We start from the raw sequence: 20,449 nt of genomic DNA on the forward strand, positions 1-20,449 counted from the left end.
ATATCAAAAATCATTAACAGAATTTTAAATAGGTGATTAAATAATTACATTAACCTTAAATAACGTAATGTAACAGTTAACAATAGGGAATCATGTAGATTTAGACATTTTCCTTGTTTAAAATGTGGACTGTGGAAAAAAAAAAAAAAAAAGTTCCTCCTCAGTCTCTCTAAACTAGGCTTTAGGCAGCAGTAGCGTTTAGCTGACTGCTGTACAGAAGATGGTGTTGCTTATGGCAGGCCATTTCAACATTTAATCCATTTTCCTTGATATCAACAGTTACAAACACTGATATTGCTGGTTTTAAATGTGATATTGCGCTTTTAAAATTTGATATTAAGCCTTTGAATTTGATAAAGTTTTTAAAATTGGATATCACACTTCTGAAAATTTCACAAAAAGAGCTTAAATGCTTATATATTGTGGTAGGACATTTCAACATTTAATCCATTTTCCTTTTTATGAAATTTGATATCAGGCTTATAAAACTTCAATATCCAGTTTGAGGAGATTGACATCAAATTTAAAAGCTTGATATCAAACATTACAATGTTGAGATCCAGTTTAAAATGCAAATATATCAGCATTTGAGCTGTCATATTAAATTTCAAAAGTGTGGTATCAAATTTTAAAAGCTCAATAATAAATTTTATAAGCCCAGTATCAAATTTCTAAGTGCCGATATCAAGTTTACAACTCATATGAACGTTTTGAAATCAGATATCAAATTAAAGGATTGAAAATGTTAAAACAGCTTTGCTATAGTTGTTGGGTTGGCTGATATCACTGACAATTTTCTTTGCCCTGGTTCAACATCACTTGGTATAGATGTAGTCGAAGTTAGGGAGTACACAGCCAGTGATGCGTTCAGCAGACCGCACCACTCTCCATACAGTCTTGTGATCCTGTTGCATGCTGCTCCAAAAATCAGACAGTAATACTTCCTGTCCAAATACTTTCAGATGTGGATGTGTAGAAGTTCTTAATTATTTGGGAAGACAGCATGAAAACACTGAAGCATCTGTGGTAGTAAAAACGTTGTACCTTCTTTACCAAGGTATCAGTGAGTTTGGACGAAGTTAGATCTTCGGTGATGTGGACACAGACGTATCTGAAACTGTCCATTCTCTCCACTGGATTGCTGTTAATACTGAGGGGTGGTAGTGGCTCTACAGTTTGATGTGGCGTGGCCACCCACTTGAACCACCCTCTGCCTGTCAAAAAGTGGATGAATTAGTTCTGCATCCCGACCATTGCCATAGCCTCCAAGATAGAAAGAAGGTTCTGACAACTGATAGGCATAGACATACCAATACTAGTAATCAAAAGTTGGGTTCCAGAAGAAGCAAGTTGAAGAGCCATCTCCATGGAACATCCCAACAATGTCCTTGTTTTAGTTGATTCAGTTGTTGTTCATCATTTTTGATTGGTATCTGCTGGTATATACAGTGACATCAGGAGCAGCTTAATTTCAGCACCCTGGCTACCTTTGGGTCTTCAGGAAGTTTTTCTAAAAGAGCTAAGCTTTCAAAAATTAAGTAATCCTCTACTGCCCAAACAGACAAATTGTATTAAAAATTCTGGCACTCACTTTAGCAAGAAAAAAAGAAGAATGTTGATAATGACTAAGTTACAGGATATATTTCTGGGAATAAACACTAAAAAGTTTGTGTTTGCATAATTAAGTTGATACAGTTACATGCAAATAATTTTTTTCCATGATATTGCTAGATATAATGATACAAACTTAGAACTCTAAATGCCTTTCCACCACTCCCTTCCAAAGCAGCATCTATAAAAGTAAATTACTGAATTCATGTGGTAGAGGACAGCCAACTTTAGAAACGTTATAATGGAAAACAGATGCTTTTAACACATGGCGAAGTTGAGTTGCTGTCCCACATCAAAAATGTTGGAGTTTACAAAGTGAATCCTCATGATGAGTAAAGAACCTATAGCAAAGCATCCAAACAAATTGACACCAATAACAACATTTTACTTTTATGAAGGCCTATGCAATTTTTACAAAGGCCTATGCAAATCCTAAAGTGCTTTATAAGACAGAAGAAATACAGCAGGATAAATATAAATACTGTTTACATTTATTATTTATTACTGTTTGAAAGTGGGCAAGTTACCCATGTTATTTAGTATTATATTTCAATTTGAAGTTCAGTACTTTAGTCATGCCACTACAACTCTTCACACCGATTTAAACATACATACAATTGCTACAGAACCACAAAGTATATATATATATATTAATATATATTTATTACACACACATCTCTATTGTTTACCTTGGTTATTTAAAAAAAAAAAAAAAAAAAAAAAAAAAGCCAGAGTTTTAAGCTCACTGAAAACTGATAACCAACACACAAAGATCTTATACACATAATGTTTACTATCCGTTATTGAGTCATTCTTTAAGCGCCAAATTAAAGTAACATTTTAATGTTGAAAAGCTGTACTTCACTGTTGGCCTCAGTGTAGGGTTAATAATTAAAATTACACATTACATTTAAATTCCTCAAAATGTATAAAGTCAAGAATATACCCAGAATGAGACAAGAGATGCAACAAATTGTCAGCTTTCAGCATATTTATTGGTTTTGTCCACTCCCAGAGTGCATCCTACTGAACCCGTTCCTACTCTGGTACTTTCAAATCTCATTAGAGCTATAGTCATTTTTTGCTCTCTTTGGAGTTACGCCAGATGAAATACCTTGGTTTTTACACCAACACTATATAATTAACTCACCATTCAATATCTTAACTAGAAAAATCACTTCCAAAGTGGCTTAGGGAAGCTCAGGATGATATGAAAGATACAATTCTAATAAATTTAGCTTTCATTTACACATACAATTTTTCTTCATCCTTGTACAGAATATTAACTACTGTATGAAATGCAGATTGAGACATTTTGAAATTTAAACACACACAGAGAGAGAGAGAGAGAGAGAGAGAGAGAATAAAAGTATAGCCACAGGCCTAGACATTTCCATAATATTTGGGGCACTCTGAGCAATAGAGGGGAGAGGTATATATCAAAGTTGCATTGTTTACTCATAACGTCATAAGTAATATTTGAATGAAAATACAAAAAGGGAAGGTTCTATACACAGTCTGAGTACTGTCTTGTTGGAAATCATATCACTCAGCGTTTAGACCTGTTCCCCCAGCAAAATACAGCTATATTAAAAGATGAAACCATGTAACAGTTACATTTACCATGACTGTCAAAATTATTCCATTATGTACAGAACATAAAAAGACCAATATTGTGCTAAAATAGTTTAGATGCCAAAGGTAGAGGAACTATTAAGGGTTAAATGTACTTACTCGCACAATAATACTCCATCTTCCAATGCTGCTCGAAAATCATTGTTACCAAACGTTCTCCTTGTGACTTCCTAAAAATAAATACATAAATAAAATAAAGTGAGAGTAAAATGAAGTAACTAGGGATGGAAGAAAGAAAGGAGTGAATATATACACAGTAGTATTATAGCTAATAATAATAAAAAAAAAAAACATGAAAAAATGTAGTACAGGAGTGTAAGTCAAGACAAAGATTTAGATTATCATCATTTTAAAGTGCATATTTAAAAAAAAAACTACTACTGTCCATTATACACGGATTATAGACTGAGGGAACTTTTGGATCAAACTTCATACGGAGTGCTATGAAGAACTGCAAGGAAGAATTGTGCAAAAACAGTTTTTCCTGACACTTTTCAACAGCAAGAAAAATTACATTATTACAAACATTTAATTTTTGTCTTCAATGGTAATAACTTAGGAAACATACCAGTCATCTTATTTTTTCCCCCATGAAGAAATTTTTTTAAGCATGAACAAATCATCATTGAGATTTTTACTGGGCAAAAGACAATCCTGTCTTCTTTACAGTTCTTGTATGAATAAAAATCTCGTGCATAATTCTTCCTTCTCCCTTTAAATATATCCCAGCTCCAAAGCTTGGCATCTAAGCTATGGGATATGAGCAGCACGCTCACAGGAAAGGAACAAGATAAGTAGAAATGTGAGGAATCCTAGATGACTGACACCATGTTGCAAACACTAGTGATAAAGGACAAAGTCAAAACTCAACTTCAGTAATGAATTTGTCAACATTGTATATCCCCATCAAAAAGGAGACTTAGTGACAAGCAATTTGCTAGTACCTTTTAAGAGAGAGACTAACTGCACAGCTGCAAGCACAAAGGCACAACGTACTCTTGATTATACCATATCATCTTTTAAGACCATATAAACATGAGCAGGTTTGCAGGGGGCCGTAGCATATCCTAACAATTATGCAGCCCAAGACAGGGACACACACGCACATGGGCCAGTTCAACAATGCCAATTCACCTAACTTGCATGCCTTTGGAATATGCAAAGAAACCAGAGCACCCAGAGGAAATCCACGCAGACACATGGAGAAAATGCAAACTACATGCAGGAAGGGCCCAGAATGTAAATCATTGCCTCCTTACTGTGAGGCAGTAGCATTACCATTGTGTCACCATGCCGTCCTACTCTTATCCGATTTATAATTTACAGTGCAAGAATGCCAGCCCTAGAAAGAATATAAAATTAGAAAACTGAGTCAGTAAAAAGGGTAACAAACTAAAAATGTTTCATTTTGAAAAAATTCTTGAAATGTATTTAAATGTATTATAAATCAAAGCCCACAATAAATCACTCTCTCTTATTGACATAATTCTTCATATGCAGATATTAATGAATCTCAACAACAGAGACATACTGTACATTACACGACTTTAGCACAAGTGGTGGTTGTTTGAATGCTCCTATTGAAAAGAGGGGAATTTAACAACATAACCTAACTGCAACAAGAGTTTCCTTTTCATTTTATCTTTCTTAAAATGTTTTAACAAATGATTTCATGAGAACTAGTTATTTATCCCAATATAGCTTAGTAAACATTAACCCAAAATGTAAATGAAATGGTAGATTGAGAACTTTTTCCTGAGTGAAGATTCTCCCCATCTCCATCTGCAAATTTAACTAGTTTTCTAAAATACAGTGGTACTCTTGTTGAAGAGATAATTTTAAAGTTTAAGACCTGCGGCCTCACGTATAAACAGTGCGTACCCACAAAAATTTTGTGCAATAACGTTTCGACGTTCAAATCGCGATGTATAAAACTAAACTTGGCGTAAAGCCATGCACATTTCCACAGTAGCTCATACCCTGGCGTACGCAAGTTCTCCGCTCGGTTTTGCAGACTGGCAGCACCCAGCGTCAAAGCAGTGCTACTGTTCCTGTGTGGTTATCCTTTCTTTTTTAGATCCACATCCCTGACACGGCTTTATAAATACACTGAAATTAACCGCATATTGTTTATTAGTTTAATGCATCGGATTGTAATTAACCTGTAACAATATAATGGTCCACAGAATGGTCAAACTATTCTAAATACAATAGCTGCTTTAGCGTTGTTACTCACACTGCAACTTCTTCTTCTTCTTCTTTCAGCTACTCCCGTTAGGGGTTGCCACAGCGGATCATCTTTTTCCATATTACTCTCACTGCACCACTCCGAGTATTTATATCACTGTATCTGAGTGGGGAATCACAGCTGTACAGCAGCTGATCGGAAAGAGAATTACCGGTATACAGCATCAAGCACATGCTGCCTCAGCCATGCTGTCTATTGAAATGCTCTCATATGGCAAATACTTCAGAGCCTTTCCTGTACTGACCTCACGGTTCAGAAACAGTTTCATCCCAAGAACTCTAAACACAATCAGTCCATCAAGTGCTCCTTGTAGAACCGTATGTACCTAGAAGTACAATTACCTCACTGTAAACTTGCAATAGTTATAATATTGCACAACCTGAGTCACTTTATAAAGCGCGTATTTACATATGATGACGATATCATTTTTAAGATGAAATACAGCAAAATGTTTATTATACAGATAAAACTAACTTCATTTAAATAATCTATATTGTTAATAATTAAACATGTGAGGACACGGTGCCACAGTGCTAGCGAGGCACTGGCACTCCATTCACGGATTGTTCCTGCCGCGCACTGTATTCTTGATGGTGCTGGCACGACACTGGAAGGATAGATGGATAGAATAATTAAACACATACTAAAGATATTTCAATGTTCCTTAAAAGTTTTGAAGAATTGGCGTTCTAAGCTTACAGATGGCTTAACATCTATTACAGAGCTGATTGTGTGGTGATTCTGTACTTGGAGAAAGAAAAGTAAGGACAGGAATTGAGGGTTAGTACGTTTGAAAGAGACAGTACTGCAACAATAAAGTATTTCATCGAAGGTCACGCATGGCGCAACAAGCATCTTGCGCGAGACATGAACAATCACTGCACCACCATGTTCCCATGTTTAATAACATGCTAACTCCTATCATCATGAAAATATCATGTACACATCTCAGTATTTTAATTATTCAGAGAGCTGTAATATTATGAATGTAATGGATTCTGTGTCCTGTCAGAGGAAGAGAAAGCCCGGAAGCATGTTGTGATTCACACACAGAGCACAAAGAAGATCAAATACAAAACAAACCATTTAACATACTACTTTAATGTTTAGTTTCTCAAATCCCATCGTAACTAAACGATTTTAAGATGAAGTTTATGATGTTCTACTTTAATGACAAAATAAACTACATGATTAAAGTGGAAATTTGGAGATTAAAGTTGACATTTCAAACTTTTTTCCCCACTGTGTGCCTATTTTTTTTTCTCTGTACCCTAATAAGCTTTCATATGACACTCAGACGGTGGGCTACGACTCGCCTTTTCATAGCGGCTTTGATATGTGACAACTTTTTTATTTCAGGCACTGTGCAACTTTGTGCTTGAGCTTTCGAGTTTCTCCAACACGCTATGTCACTCAATCAACTTCCTTTTTCAGCGAATACCAAGTGGAGGAAAGGAAAAACATACTATTTTCCCTCGTGCTTTTGCCATTGTCTTTTCACAGAAGGCTGATCTTAAGGGCTATTTATATTGATTTGCATATTTAAAGAGGAATAATTCTGGGAGGAGTTGGGGAGGGACAGCAGGCGCGTGCATGTGCGTTACTTGTCATGCTGACTGGAATTTATGGAGCGGAAGAATGTGGAAGTTGGCATTCGTACAGATTTATGCATCTGGATTTTTTTTGTGCGTAAGCACATTTCCGCTTTGTGCTTACATCATGTTATAGTGCGAATTCTACGCACAGTGTTGTGCATGAGGCCCCTGGAATGTCCCCTATGCATGTAAACATGACTAAGGATTAGGGTAAGAAAGTTTACCATTAGGACACTGAAGGAAATGCTGCTGAAAATGGAGCCTTTCAGCCATATGTGAATAATAAATTAAAAATCAGTGATTTTAAGCAGTAATGGCCACTATACAAACTAGTAACACTTTGACTATATCTTTAAATCAATTTAACAGTATCTTGATAAAAAAAAAGGTATAAATTTCTATCAAAAACATGGAAATTTCTTGATGACCTCAAACCTTTCCCCAGCAGAGTATTTTGGCTAAAGTTACAAAAAGAGGAGTCTGAGTCAGTGGTACAATAAATTGAGGCGTCAGAGCCCTGCTTATAGTAATCATAGTTTAAAAATGTGTATCTAACACATTGAGATTAGGTTGTCCTTCACTAGGGAATACAGTATATCATTCTAAAAGTAGCTGAGGAATGGCCATTTTACTTTTTTGAATATGCACATGGTGTTGACCAGAGAATGCTTTGAAAATCCAGCATAGCTTACAGATGTACAACAAATATTGTCTGGAACTGAAATAAAACCTGAGCCAATGGAAAAATAACCAAAGATCTAAGGAAAAAAAGAACAAAGAATTTTAGTGACTTAAAAAAGAACCTCTTGAAGCAAACTGACAAAAATCAACAGAAAACAAGAAAATAATCTAACTTCAGTAGCATTAACTACAAATGACAAGTATCCAACAACACATTTCAACAATTACTGTATAGTTAAGAATATTTATTGTTGGTCTGATTTTACAAGTCAACTTGATTATGAAAAGACTGTTATCCTATGTAACCTCTACAGAGAATTACTAATAGGATTTCTATCCTGCACTGTCTTTCATATGTCCTGCAGAAAACCATAAAAATAAACCAAAATACAAATGGTGAAGATACTACAGAGCATTTCAAGACATTTGGTAGACCTCAAGTAAAACAACAGAAATATGAGATGGGGTGATGTCTTGACTGAGATAACTTGGAACCCTTAATAGGAATCTGCAGTAATGTTCATTTAGACAGATCAGATGGGGGGTATTCCAACCCTCACTTGGCAGGACACATTCATTCTCGATCAATATATAATGTGGTTAGTCATTTGTAGCATTTCTATAATTGAAACTGAATTTCTTTCATGGTTTTCAAAAGCAAAAACTAGAAGACGATAATGGCCATCAGATTAAGGAGAGACCCAGTTACAATGAAAGTCAATGCCAAACGGCTGTAGTAGCAAGTAAGGAGGATGGTACTATAATGAGCACTGCAGGACAGACGTTTAAAAAAAAAAAAAAAATCTGACCATTTATGAGGAACTAGCCATTAAATTTTGTAAAAGTAAACTGAAGTATGTAATACTAGAATTACCAAAGCCTACAAAAAAAAAAAATAGTAAACCCGGCCCACCTTAAATTCGTTCGCACCTCTCCGTCACCGTCTTTTGTGTTGTAAATGTGTCGATTTCTTTTCCTTCGATTATAGTCTTGAATAAAAGCGCACCTGTCTTGTTATACTTGTACCTTTTTTGAAAGTGCTTATTTGATATATGGACTTCAGTCTTCACACATTATACACTTCATACCAAAATTTTGTCGTTAGTACTAAAACATGAAAAAAGTTTGTCTTTTAGGTATGTGTTCAACAATACTGTCATACTACACTTACATAGATCTTTGAAGACACTGAACACACATGAAATGCATGTATTCCAAATAATGATATATTATTTACCCTATACAGCTCCCGGTACCTCATTTCCACATAAACAAGGCTTGAGCTGGGAGAGCTTTTTGTCCTTTCTGCGGCGGTTTGGGATAGTAGGCTGCTTGTGGTTATCAACACATTTACAACACAAAAGACGCCAATGGTGCGAACGGATTTAAGGTAGGCCAGGTTTACAAGTTTTTTCATAGTCTTTGGTAATTCTAGTGTTAAGAGGATCATGGGATGAAGATCAAAACCCTTGATGTTTAACTGGATATGAAGACTTAAGTCTTTTAAAAAGATTTGAAATTACTGTACCCAATGTAATTTGTTGTGATGGGTAAGGAAAATTGTAAGAGAGATAAAAGGTGTAGGATATAATAAAGCAAATAGTAACCAATGCTGTAAAACAGCAAACAATGTGAAAAACATCCAAGGGAAAACAAGAGCCCTGTTGTATAAATCCACATCAGTTTTGCAGCTGTATGCTAAAGAGAAGAAAAACACATTTTTTTAAAGATATTGTTAAATAGCTACTTCTGGGGGGACAAAACAGCACACATTATAAACAGATACCTACAGTCACATGGAATTGAATTTTTGAATTGAAAACCAGACTCCTGTCTCTGTTACTTTTTCATTGGCCAGAACTTCAATTCAAAAAGTCAGTCACTTGTGACTGTAGGTTCCAGTTCATGATATACACTGATGTTTATAATATTTATATTAAAAAAAAAAAAAAAAAAAAAAAGTACTATGCCCATGTGAAGGATAATACAGTATGACAAAGCCAGCTTTTACTACTCTAAAATTTTTTCCACATATTTACAATAGCCAAGCTACAGTATATGTGTGATTACCACTTGTAGTTAAGTTTAAGACTAGGCATAGGGGACATTAAAAAATACAGTACAGGAACTGATAAGCAGCCTACTGAGGCAGTAGGAAGCTGTTCTTAAACTAAGATTTTAGATTGAAGTAATCTGAATTTGCCTACCTGACTGGAGTAACAGAAATAAATTTTGTGTGGGACATGATAGGTTATCAATAGTCTGTTCAGTACTTCAGTGAATGCACAAGAATTAAGCTGAGGGGAGGACACTATCCATAATGTCCATACTACCACATCAAGTAGGGAAGTACAATTACACAAGGATGTGTGGTCCGATTCCAAAGGTCCTCAGTTGTCTATGGAAAAGCAGTCCTTGATGATATGATCAGAGTTGATAAGCCATTTTAGGCAACTAGAGATAATGTTGGCAAGTGATGTAGATGGTAGATTTGGGGTCTTGTGAGCATTTACAATTATCTCAAAGCTTTTGGATATGTTCAGTCAATATTAATACATCAGGTGACTGCTCTTTTTCCAGAAGATAAAGCGCTTCACTGTTTTTAGAGAGAAGCCCAATGAGGGATGTGTCATATGCTTATTTTAAAATTTTGACAAAGTTCAGTGAAGAATAAAAAGACCAGCAGGGAGATTTCAGTGGTACACCTGTGCCAGGTAGGAGACTAATGGAGCTCTGTATGACAGGAAAACTAGCAGCACACCCATATTTATTACAGAATTTGAAAGCACTGATGATAGTGAAAGCAGAGCTATGAACTGTTGATCATGTGTGATTCTAATGGAAAAAAAAGATAAACAAACATACATGCGAGTATCTGACACACGTGCCATCAAATCATAAAATGGCAATGTTAAAATTACAAGTATTTATACACTGGTGTCAAGAACAATGTTCTATACAAATACCTAATTAAATGCTCTTCACCTTGCATCTTCCTCAGAGAATTTTTTTTGATTTGTTCACTATGGTGTACTCATCTCTTATATGTGCAAAGGTGAGGTTATTTCAAAATGAACTGCACCTATGTCTAATTTGTCAAAAATGATCAGAACTTAAAACAAAATATCTTTTGAAAAAATGTCTAACAAACATGGGAAAGCAAACTAAATAAAACACACACTTTTACAGAAAACCACCTGTCAAGGAATATAGACCATAATTGAATATTTTAGAATCACAACGTAAATTGGGGGTAAAAAGTAATGTACATTATCATCAAATAAAAAAATGCTTGAATTCAATATTCCTGAAAGAAGCAAAGCCACCACCTGTGTCCCTCTGTCAGTCATCTGCTTCACTTAGTCCTCCAATTTACTTTGTCCCATACATGTAACGGTACTAATGTACTGTAAGTTGTCTGCTTCACTAACTTCGTCCATTTATTTGAAATACAAGGATACAGTTTGGATGTCAAAGGACCTCATTTTCATTTACTCATACTTCCCCATTACTTAAAAAGGTGTTTCCAGTTAAACAGAAAAAGTAGACTACTTGTCCAAATGAGCCATGAGTTAAACAACTATTATTTAGGTCAGAGGCAAAACCAAAACAAAACTCACACCATTCCCATAATGGTTGGTTCTCTTAAAAGTTCAGACAATCAAAAACTAAAAAGTGGGCATCTGAGCATGTGGAAAACTATTTCTGATTCAAAAAAAAAAAAAAAAAAAAAAAAATGCAAAATATGTTACAAGGAGGAGCACAAAAATAATATTTGCCAATATAGCTATAACTGTTAGTTTTTTTTTTCCCCAGTTCATATCCATATATTGTTTGAGAGAAGAATGTCATGAACCTTCTCTGACACATATAAAGAAAAATGTTGAAATATGGCATTGCAAATACAGAAACTATATATTCCCCGTAGGTTAGAAGCACTACCTAGCAACATGAGCAAAATAAAACCATAGCAAACTGTCACCACATCAGAGAGGGAGGAAGTACTGGGCAAGGGAAAAAAAAAAAAAACTAAGAAATTCAAGAAACCTCAACCAAAAACTAAGATTTTAAAGTTAGGTGCATAACAAATCTATGTTTTAGTGTTAGAAACTGCACAATGATTCTACACAGTGATTATGATTATAACAGTATATAAAACTGAGTAACGCTGAACTGAAAAAGTAAAATTATATAAAATAAATAACCAAGCACAAAAAAGTTCAAACTTTCCACTTTCAAGACATTGTCAGAAAGATAAAGTGGTGGCCATTTTATAATAAGAAGCAGAAGGATGTGGCAAATATGCTATCTGACTATTTTCATTGCCTGGGCAAATAGTCTAACTATGCAACCAGTGTCTGGCTTCAATAAATTATAAATGCGCAATACACTGTGCATTATTTAACACAAATGATCAATAGCTTATTATGTAGAGTACTATTAAAAGTATGACCCCAATTACAAAGAACTTCACAATATGGAAAATGCTCATAAAAACAAGGAGTGATTTCTAAAATCTCTTCACTAAGTACTATACTGAAAACACTATAACACCACTTAAGTCAAATCTGATGACTGCACCATTTTCCAAATAAGTTGGGGCAGTTGTTTACTACTGTGAAGTAACATCACCATTTCTTTTAATAATATTTATTAAGCATTTGGGCACTGAAGACGCATGTTGATCAAGTTTATTTAAACAGATATTTCCCCATTCATCCATTATGCAAGTCTTCTACTGTGCAACTGTATGGAAATTACAAGGACATGCTTGGAAAAGATGGAACCTGGATGGCAGCATATGTTGCTCCTAAATTTGTACATATCTTTCTGCATAAACAGTGCCCTCAGACCTGGAAGGGCGTGATTGGGAGGAATGGCCCCCCCCCCCCCCCCGATCTGAACCCAAGCGGTGTTTTGTTATTGGACTTCTGTGCTCGTCACGGATTGTCCATAACGAACACCATATTCAAGCATAGGGGTATTCATATGTGCACTTGGCACCAGGACACCTTAGGCCTCAGTTCGATGATCGACTTTGTGGTTATGTCGTTGGACTTGCGGCTTCATGTCTTGGACACTCGGGTGAAGAGAGGTGCGGAGCTGTCAACTGATCACCATCTGGTGGTGAGTAAGCTTCGATGGTGGGGGAGGATGCCGGTCAGGCCTGGTAGGCCCAAGCGTGTTGTGAGGGTCTGCTGGGAACGTCTGGCAGAGTCCCCTCTCAGAAGTAGCTTCAACTCCCACCTCCGGCAGAACTTCGACCACATCCCGAGGGAGGTGGGGGACATAGAGTCTGAATGGGCCATGTTCCGGGCCTCTATTTTTGAGGCGGCTGACCGGAGCTGTGGCCGTAAGGTGGTCGGTGCCCATTGTGGCGGTAATCCCTGAACCCGTTGGTGGACACCGGAGGTGAGGGATGCCGTCAAGCTGAAGAAGGAGTCCTATTTGTCCTGTGGGACTCTGGAGGCAGCTGATAAGTACCGGCAGGTCAAGCGGAATGCGGCTTTAGTGGTTGCTGAGGCAAAAACTCGGGCGTGGAAGGGGTTTGGGGAAGCCATGGAGAATGACTTTCGGACGGCTTCGAGGAGATTCTGGTCCACCATCCGGCGTCTCAGGAGGGTGAAGCAGTGCAGTGTCAACACTGTATATGGTGGGGATGGTGCACTGCTGACCTCGACTCGAGACGTTGTGGGACGGTGGGGCGTATACTTCGAAGACCTTCTCAATCCCAATAACATGCCTTCCAATGAGGAAGCAGAGCCTGGGGACTCGGAGGTGGGCTCCCCCATCTCTGGGACGGAGGTCACCGAGGTGGTCAAAAAACTCCTTGGTGGCAGGGCCCTAGGGGTGGATGAGATACACCCGGAGTTCCTCAAGGCTCTGGATGTTGTAGGACTGTCTTGGTTGACACGCCTCTGCAACATCGCATGGACATCAGGGACAGTGCCTCTGGATTGGCAGACCGGGGTGATGGTCCCCCTCTTTAAGAAGGGGGACCGGAGGGTGTGTTTCAACTACAGAGGGATCACACTCCTCAGCCTCCCTGGAAAAGTCTATTCGGGGGTCCTGGAGAGCAGGGTCCGTCGGATAGTCGAACCTCGGATTCAGAAGGAACAGTGTGGTTTTCGTCCTGGTCGTGGAACAGTGGACCAGCTCTACACCCTTAGCAGGGTCCTGGAGGGTGCATGGGAGTTTGCTCAACCAGTCTACATGTGTTTTGTGGACTTGGAAAAGGCGTTCGACCGTGTACCTCGGGGAATCCTGTGGGGGGTACTCCGAGAGTATGGGGTACCTGACCCCCTGATAAGGGCTGTTCGGTCCCTGTACGATCGGTGTCAGAGCTTGGTCCACATTGCCGGCAGTAAGTTGAACCCATTTCCAGTGAGAGTTGGACTCTGCCAGGGCTGCCCTTTGTCACCGATTCTGTTCATAACTTTTATGGACAGAATTTCTAGGCGCAGCCAGGGTGTTGAGGGAGTCCGGTTTGGTGGACTCAGGATTGGGTCACTGCTTTTTGCAGATGATGTTGTCCCGTTTGCTTCATCAGGCCATGATCTTCAGGTCTCTCTGGATCAGTTCACAGCTGAGTGTGAAGTGGCTGGGATGGGAATCAGCACCTCCAAATCCGAGACCATGGTCCTCAGCCGAAAAAGGGTGGAATGCCCTCTCAGGGTTGGGAGAGAGATCCTGCCCCAAGTGGAAGAGTTCAAGTATCTCGGGATCTTGTTCACGAGTGAGGGAAGAATGGAGCGGGAGAGCGACAGGCGGATCGGTGCGGCATCCGCAGTGATGCGGGCTCTGCATTGGTCTGTCATGGTGAAAAAGGAGCTGAGCCGCAAGGCAAAGCTCTCAATTTACCAGTCGATCTACGTTCCTACCCTCACCTATGGTCATGAGCTATGGGTAGTGACCGAAAGAACGAGATCGCGAATACAAGTGGCTGAAATGAGTTTCCTCCGTAGGGTGTCTGGGCTCTCCCTTAAAGATAGGGTGAGAAGCTCAGTCATCCAGGAGGAACTCAGAGTAGAGTCGCTGCTCCTCCGCATCGAGAGAAGTCAGATGAGGTGGCTAGGGCATCTGATCAGGATGCCTCCCTTGTGAGGTGTTCCGGGCACGTCTAACCGGGAGGAGGCCCCGGAGAAGACCCAGGACGCGCTGGAGGGACTATGTCTCTCGGCTGGCCTGGGAACGCCTTGGGATTCTCCCGGAAGAGCTAGAAGTGGCTGGGGAGAGGGAAGTCTGGGCATCTCTGCTCAAGCTGCTGCCCCCCGCGACCCGATCTCAGATAAGCAGAAGAGGATGGATGGATGGATGGATGGATATTTGAAATATTGACTCAAAGGACTACAAAACCAAATTTTACTGTGCTACTTTATCTGAGATGGGACAAAGTCCAAGCACTGAATGGTGTTGACTTACAAAGGTTTACAGAAGTATTCCCGAGCTCAGGTCATGGTATCCATTACAAATGCAGGATGGTTTTTAAGACATTGACCTCTGAGGGATTGGAGGTCACATGCATTCAAAAGTGGTTTTTGGCCTTGCCCTTTATGCACCAAGATTTAACCACATTCTTTTATACTTTTAATTATACTGCACACTACCAATTTGTCTTTGTGGAACATTGTTCTTAAAGTGTTGGATTATACGTTGATGGATCTGTTGGTAAATTGGCAAGCCATCCTAGGCAGTATGGTGTAGTAGCTAAAGCTTTGGACATCAAACACCAAGGTTTTGGGTTCAAATCCTACTACTGACACTGTGTGACCCTGAGCAAGTCACTTCAGCTACCTGTACTCCAATTAAAAAAACCAAAATGTAACCAATTTGATCATAAATATTGCAAGTAACCTTGGATAAAGGCATCAGCCAAATAAATAAATGTAACATCCTTGCTGCTGAAGGAGAAGGCATTTTTGGAGGCTCTTTATATTCGTTGATTAAATTGCCTCACCAGTTTCACATCTAAAACTACCCCATCACAACTTTTTAGTGAAGTGTTGCAGGGATCAATTGGTTAAAATATGAAATACCTTGTCTACAAGACAAATTTATAAACAAAAAGGAGGGGTTTGCATTAGTATATTTTCCATACTGTCCCAACTTTTTTGGAATTTGGATTTTTTGGAATTCTAACCAAAATCTCTTTTGTCTTTAGTATCCACTGTAGCTTTTCCCACATAAGGGGTCACATCCAAATCCTTATATTTACAGCTGCAACATGAGGTGGCACACACATGAACCAACCTAATTATTCTAAAAATAATCTTATCTGGGACTGGGAAGACTAGAATTGTTTGCAAAAATATTTGCAATATTGCACAGTTTAGTGTCTCTACTGTATGGGGAAAGGTATTTTAGTAAAACATCACAGAATTATCCAAAAAGCAACCATGTTCTGTATTTTACTCTAAATGCAGTTATGGTTACTTGCAAGGTTTTTTTTTTTTTTTTTTTTTTAAATGTATTGAAGTGTGTTCTTATGAAAGCTGCCTTACACACATCTTCAATATACTATGAACAGACAATACTTTTTTCCTTGCCAAATAAGCCATTTCCTGAAAGTTCTAGTTGTGCGAACGAACCTGCCTTATCTTGCATACAGCAAAATACAATGGGCCAGTGGTTGTATTTAGTCCTGCTTAAATCTGAAATGCAAAACTTAAATTTTGTACAGCACCTCTATATCAGTTACTGCTTTGGCTTAACCTAAAGCTACTATAAAATTTCTATTCAATATTTATTATTTCTCACTAATTACTACTAAATGATGACCACTCATGAGGGAACTACAGTAGTAATGCACTGACAACCGATAAGACTAAAAGTGTATCCTTACCTATTGCTTCCTTGCTCTTTATGCCACAAGACCTTTAACTTTGCATGTTACAATTACATAAGACACACATACATGTGCTGTACTATACTATGTAAATGATTACAAAAAGGCATGCATCATCATTACAGATAAATCTTCTAAGCATATGAACAATTCCCTTTAGTTCACTCATTATTTCAAAAATTCAACATCATAAGCAGATATTTTCAGTAAGCTTTTAACCTCTATAACTAGCATTCTACGGCTTAGAATTCTGAACACGTTGTTTCAGATTTGCTGTAATCCTATTTAATGTGCTTAATTTCTGAAATTAAAACTAAGCTTCCAGAACTCATATAAATCAAAGCATGTACTTGACTATTTTATGACTGAGCCTCAGTTTTCCTCATGAACACATTAATAAAAGATTGATACAGTGTCTAATATTCATTAAGCCAGGCACCAATTTGTTAAATAAGGATTAATAACAAAGGCAGCTACGTCACCAAACACCAAATATGGCCGAATAAAAACAGCAAAGTTCAATCAATGCAAAAATACCTGACAAAATAAACAAAAACCATTAGCAGTTTGCATCTGTTATCCTCACTAATCAGTAAATAAGCATTTTGGGTTGATCTTACTAAAAACCTGAAACTAAAATATCTATGTAAAATAGAAAAATGTAACACACTTAAAATTTAACAAAAACAAAATGTTTCTGCAAATAGTTTAGAAATTCAATTGTAATTGAACAAGAACATAACTAAGCAATCAGTAAGCAATAAATCAAACATGTCAATGAAAGCTCAAATTAAAAAAGCTCCACAAGGACATGTTAATATTCTGTGAATATATACACTAGACCAAGCAATAAAATATAGCTTTTAATGAAATGAAAAACTAAAGGCCTCTTAACTCAAATAAGCATACTTAAAGTAAATAACAAATATGTTGGTTAAACTATACATTTGCTCCCAGCTCACAGGAATAATGCATTCCAGTTATGAATAAGAGAAAATAAATTGAAAATAAAATGTGGAAAAAATCTGGTGCCACCCAAAATAAAATGAGAAAAATGTGTACCATTTGTAAAAACAGCAATAAAGACCATTACAGGACAACTGCTTTGCAAAGTACAGTTCAAAAAAGGATTATATGATACAATGCAAGTATCAATCTTTGATAAATGTGACCTTAAAAGTTATACAAGACCACTTTATCAGGGCACAAAATAACTAAAGCCTCCACTTCCCATAGAGTACCCTCACGATTATTTATTTATCACTTAAATGTACCGATATCTGCAGAACAATTACAAAATAAACCTGTCATTGCTGGTGGATTTATGAGAAAACCCTATATAAAATTTTCTGGAAATACCAATTGCATATTTCTTACTCAACATATAAAACTAAAACTATGCCTCGAACATATGCATTAGATTATTGTTTAGTGGCTGTTATTTTCAAAGCCTAATTTACTGAAGGCATTGGTGTGGAGTTCTTAATTAACTTTGCAGTTCATTCAACATGCCACAGATTTTTATACTGAATTCAACAGATTAATAGTATCCTAAAATAAATTTCTGGGTTGGTCCATATTCACATTTCTGTTGACTTAAGAAAAAATTTCAATACCGGTCATTATACAATCTAATAGAGAGTCTACAAAAAAAAAAAAAAAAAAAATATTGCAACTGCAAATATCAATAACTTTTTAAATATTGACCAATTATAAGAAACTGAAACCAGAGTCAAAAATAAATGCTGAACTGTGCATTTCCTTTCATTTTATAGGGAATGGACTGGACTTACTTTGCACAGGCTTAAGTCGCTCCAATTATTTTTGCAGTTGCCGCAATGAAGGTAAAAGCAGCACTGCTTTTACTAGCTCATACACAGTATAAGTGATTAAAATATGACTGTTTATACAGAAATGTATACATGAAACACATAACTGCATTCTCATTTACGAAGTGTTATACTAATAACACTAATCTTGCTAATCTCTCTAGCAGAAACTGAAGAATATAATCAAAGGTCAAGCAATTTTTGGCAAATAGTAACTAAGAACAGAGGAAGGGGAGAGAAAAAAAAGAGAAAAAAAACACACAACAAACTGATTGCAGGACAGACAGAGAGATGATCTGACTTTTTAAGCAATGCACAGCAGAAAAGAAGTGACAATGGCCGTTCTTCTGTTAGCAATCACCATAATGTGAAAGACAATTAAAATGTCTAATCTGAACACTCTAAAATGCCTTGTATGCAATGCTTTCAACATACATTTACTCGAAAGCACTTGGAAACACACAGACCTTTGCCAGTAATGACCAGTGAAAAATGGAAGTCAGACTTCACAAAACGTCTGGACTGATATGAGGTAGACAGGAACTGACAAGTTAAAATGTAATATGAACAATAAGGATAAGGGCGAAATAAACTATTTCCAGAAATTACACAGCCCTTCTTCCAAAGAGAGGGTCCAAACACACCCTTTCAGCTAATTTTGGGAGACAGAAATGAAAGTGAAAAGAACAGGAGGAGCAGGAACATCAAGGAATCCATGAGAGATCCTAAGGGCCAAAGCCAACGGACCAAGTAAAAGACCTTCAGACTAACAAGTCAAATCAAGATCTTCTTGCTCATCGTCAACCTGAATGGATGGTGAAGCACCTTTTATAGTCATGAGTGAAATGAACTAGGTTCAGATGGGAAACATGAATCCTAAAGCAGCGAGTGAAGAGCCAATCTGTAAATCAATGGACCAATACTTTTAACTACAGAATTTTCAACCAGTATAACTCAATGGATTTACACACAAGTATGGAAGCTTATACCTTTAACTCAAAACAGTGTACAACTGGATTAAGTGGGTTTCAGGATATTATTTCCCAAATCTATTACATGCAATGAAAAACAATTCAGAAGCAGGAACCCATACTTAGATTAAACTTATTTTTGTAAATTGTCCTTTATTGAGTACAAGCTCAGAGATTTAAAACTACAATGCACTAAAAGTAAATTATTATGCCATATGTTACATATACAAAAAAACAATGTTAAGCATACAGTAAAAGAGAAAAGTTTCAAAAACAAGTTTCAACAATGCATAGTTCATTTTAATACACACACATACACATTATACGGGGATGTTAAAATTTGACTTATATTACAGTATATGTTGTTGTTTCTGTACATGCATCCACACACATCTAAACAGAGTAATGTACAATTTCCATATCAATGTGGGTTTATAAGCATGAGCAAGTGTGTCCAACTGCAGAGCCTAGTACCACAGGGTAGAGATGGAACTGACTATTTTTGGAAAGGTTTTCAGAAAAATCCACAAATGAGAGAAAGATATTAACAAGGATAATTCGGCTTTGCATTCAGCGGGGAAAAAAAAAAAAAAAAATTTATATATATATAAGGACATGAGCTAGGAGGAAAATCATGTAGAATAGTAGCTGAAGACTGTTGTAGAGGTGATGAAGCAGATGTGCATGAGTAGATGACAGTGCAAGAAAGAGGTAGTATGGAAGCAAACAACAGATCTCATCAGCCTATGTTAGTATAAGCAAAGTATGAGTGAATAAAAGAGGACAGACAAAACTGAAGTGTCTAGAGTCTGAGCGAAAGCCAGAAAAACCCGCTAAACAATGTGGGGCAATGTGAGTAAATAAACAGAAGGAAGGCTGTGAGATGTCCTATCAACTAGGCAGTCACTTATGCATACAAAAGATGAGCAAGGCCTGCAGTACACTCAGCACAAATGACTTCTTTTTTTTACATTACAGGTAAGTCCCAAATAACACATACTGGAACATTTCAGAAGAGCCTACTCTTGCAACAT

General features: G+C 37.2%; 1 protein-coding gene across 15 annotated transcripts in view; it reads right to left on the minus strand.

Annotated features, from left to right (window-relative positions):
* Window positions 1-20,449, minus strand: part of lmo7a (LIM domain 7a) — a 192,011-nt gene that overhangs the window by 149,823 nt on the left and 21,739 nt on the right. For all 15 annotated transcript variants that reach the window (XM_051927296.1, XM_051927295.1, XM_051927305.1 and 12 more), the window contains exon 3: window positions 3,346-3,416. In XM_051927296.1, coding sequence (XP_051783256.1) covers window positions 3,346-3,416 — 71 coding nt within the window. The remainder of the gene's footprint in view (window positions 1-3,345; window positions 3,417-20,449) is intronic.

Source organism: Erpetoichthys calabaricus, chromosome 4 (genome assembly GCF_900747795.2).
Source record: "Erpetoichthys calabaricus chromosome 4, fErpCal1.3, whole genome shotgun sequence".
NCBI classification, from domain to species: Eukaryota; Metazoa; Chordata; class Cladistia; order Polypteriformes; family Polypteridae; genus Erpetoichthys; species Erpetoichthys calabaricus.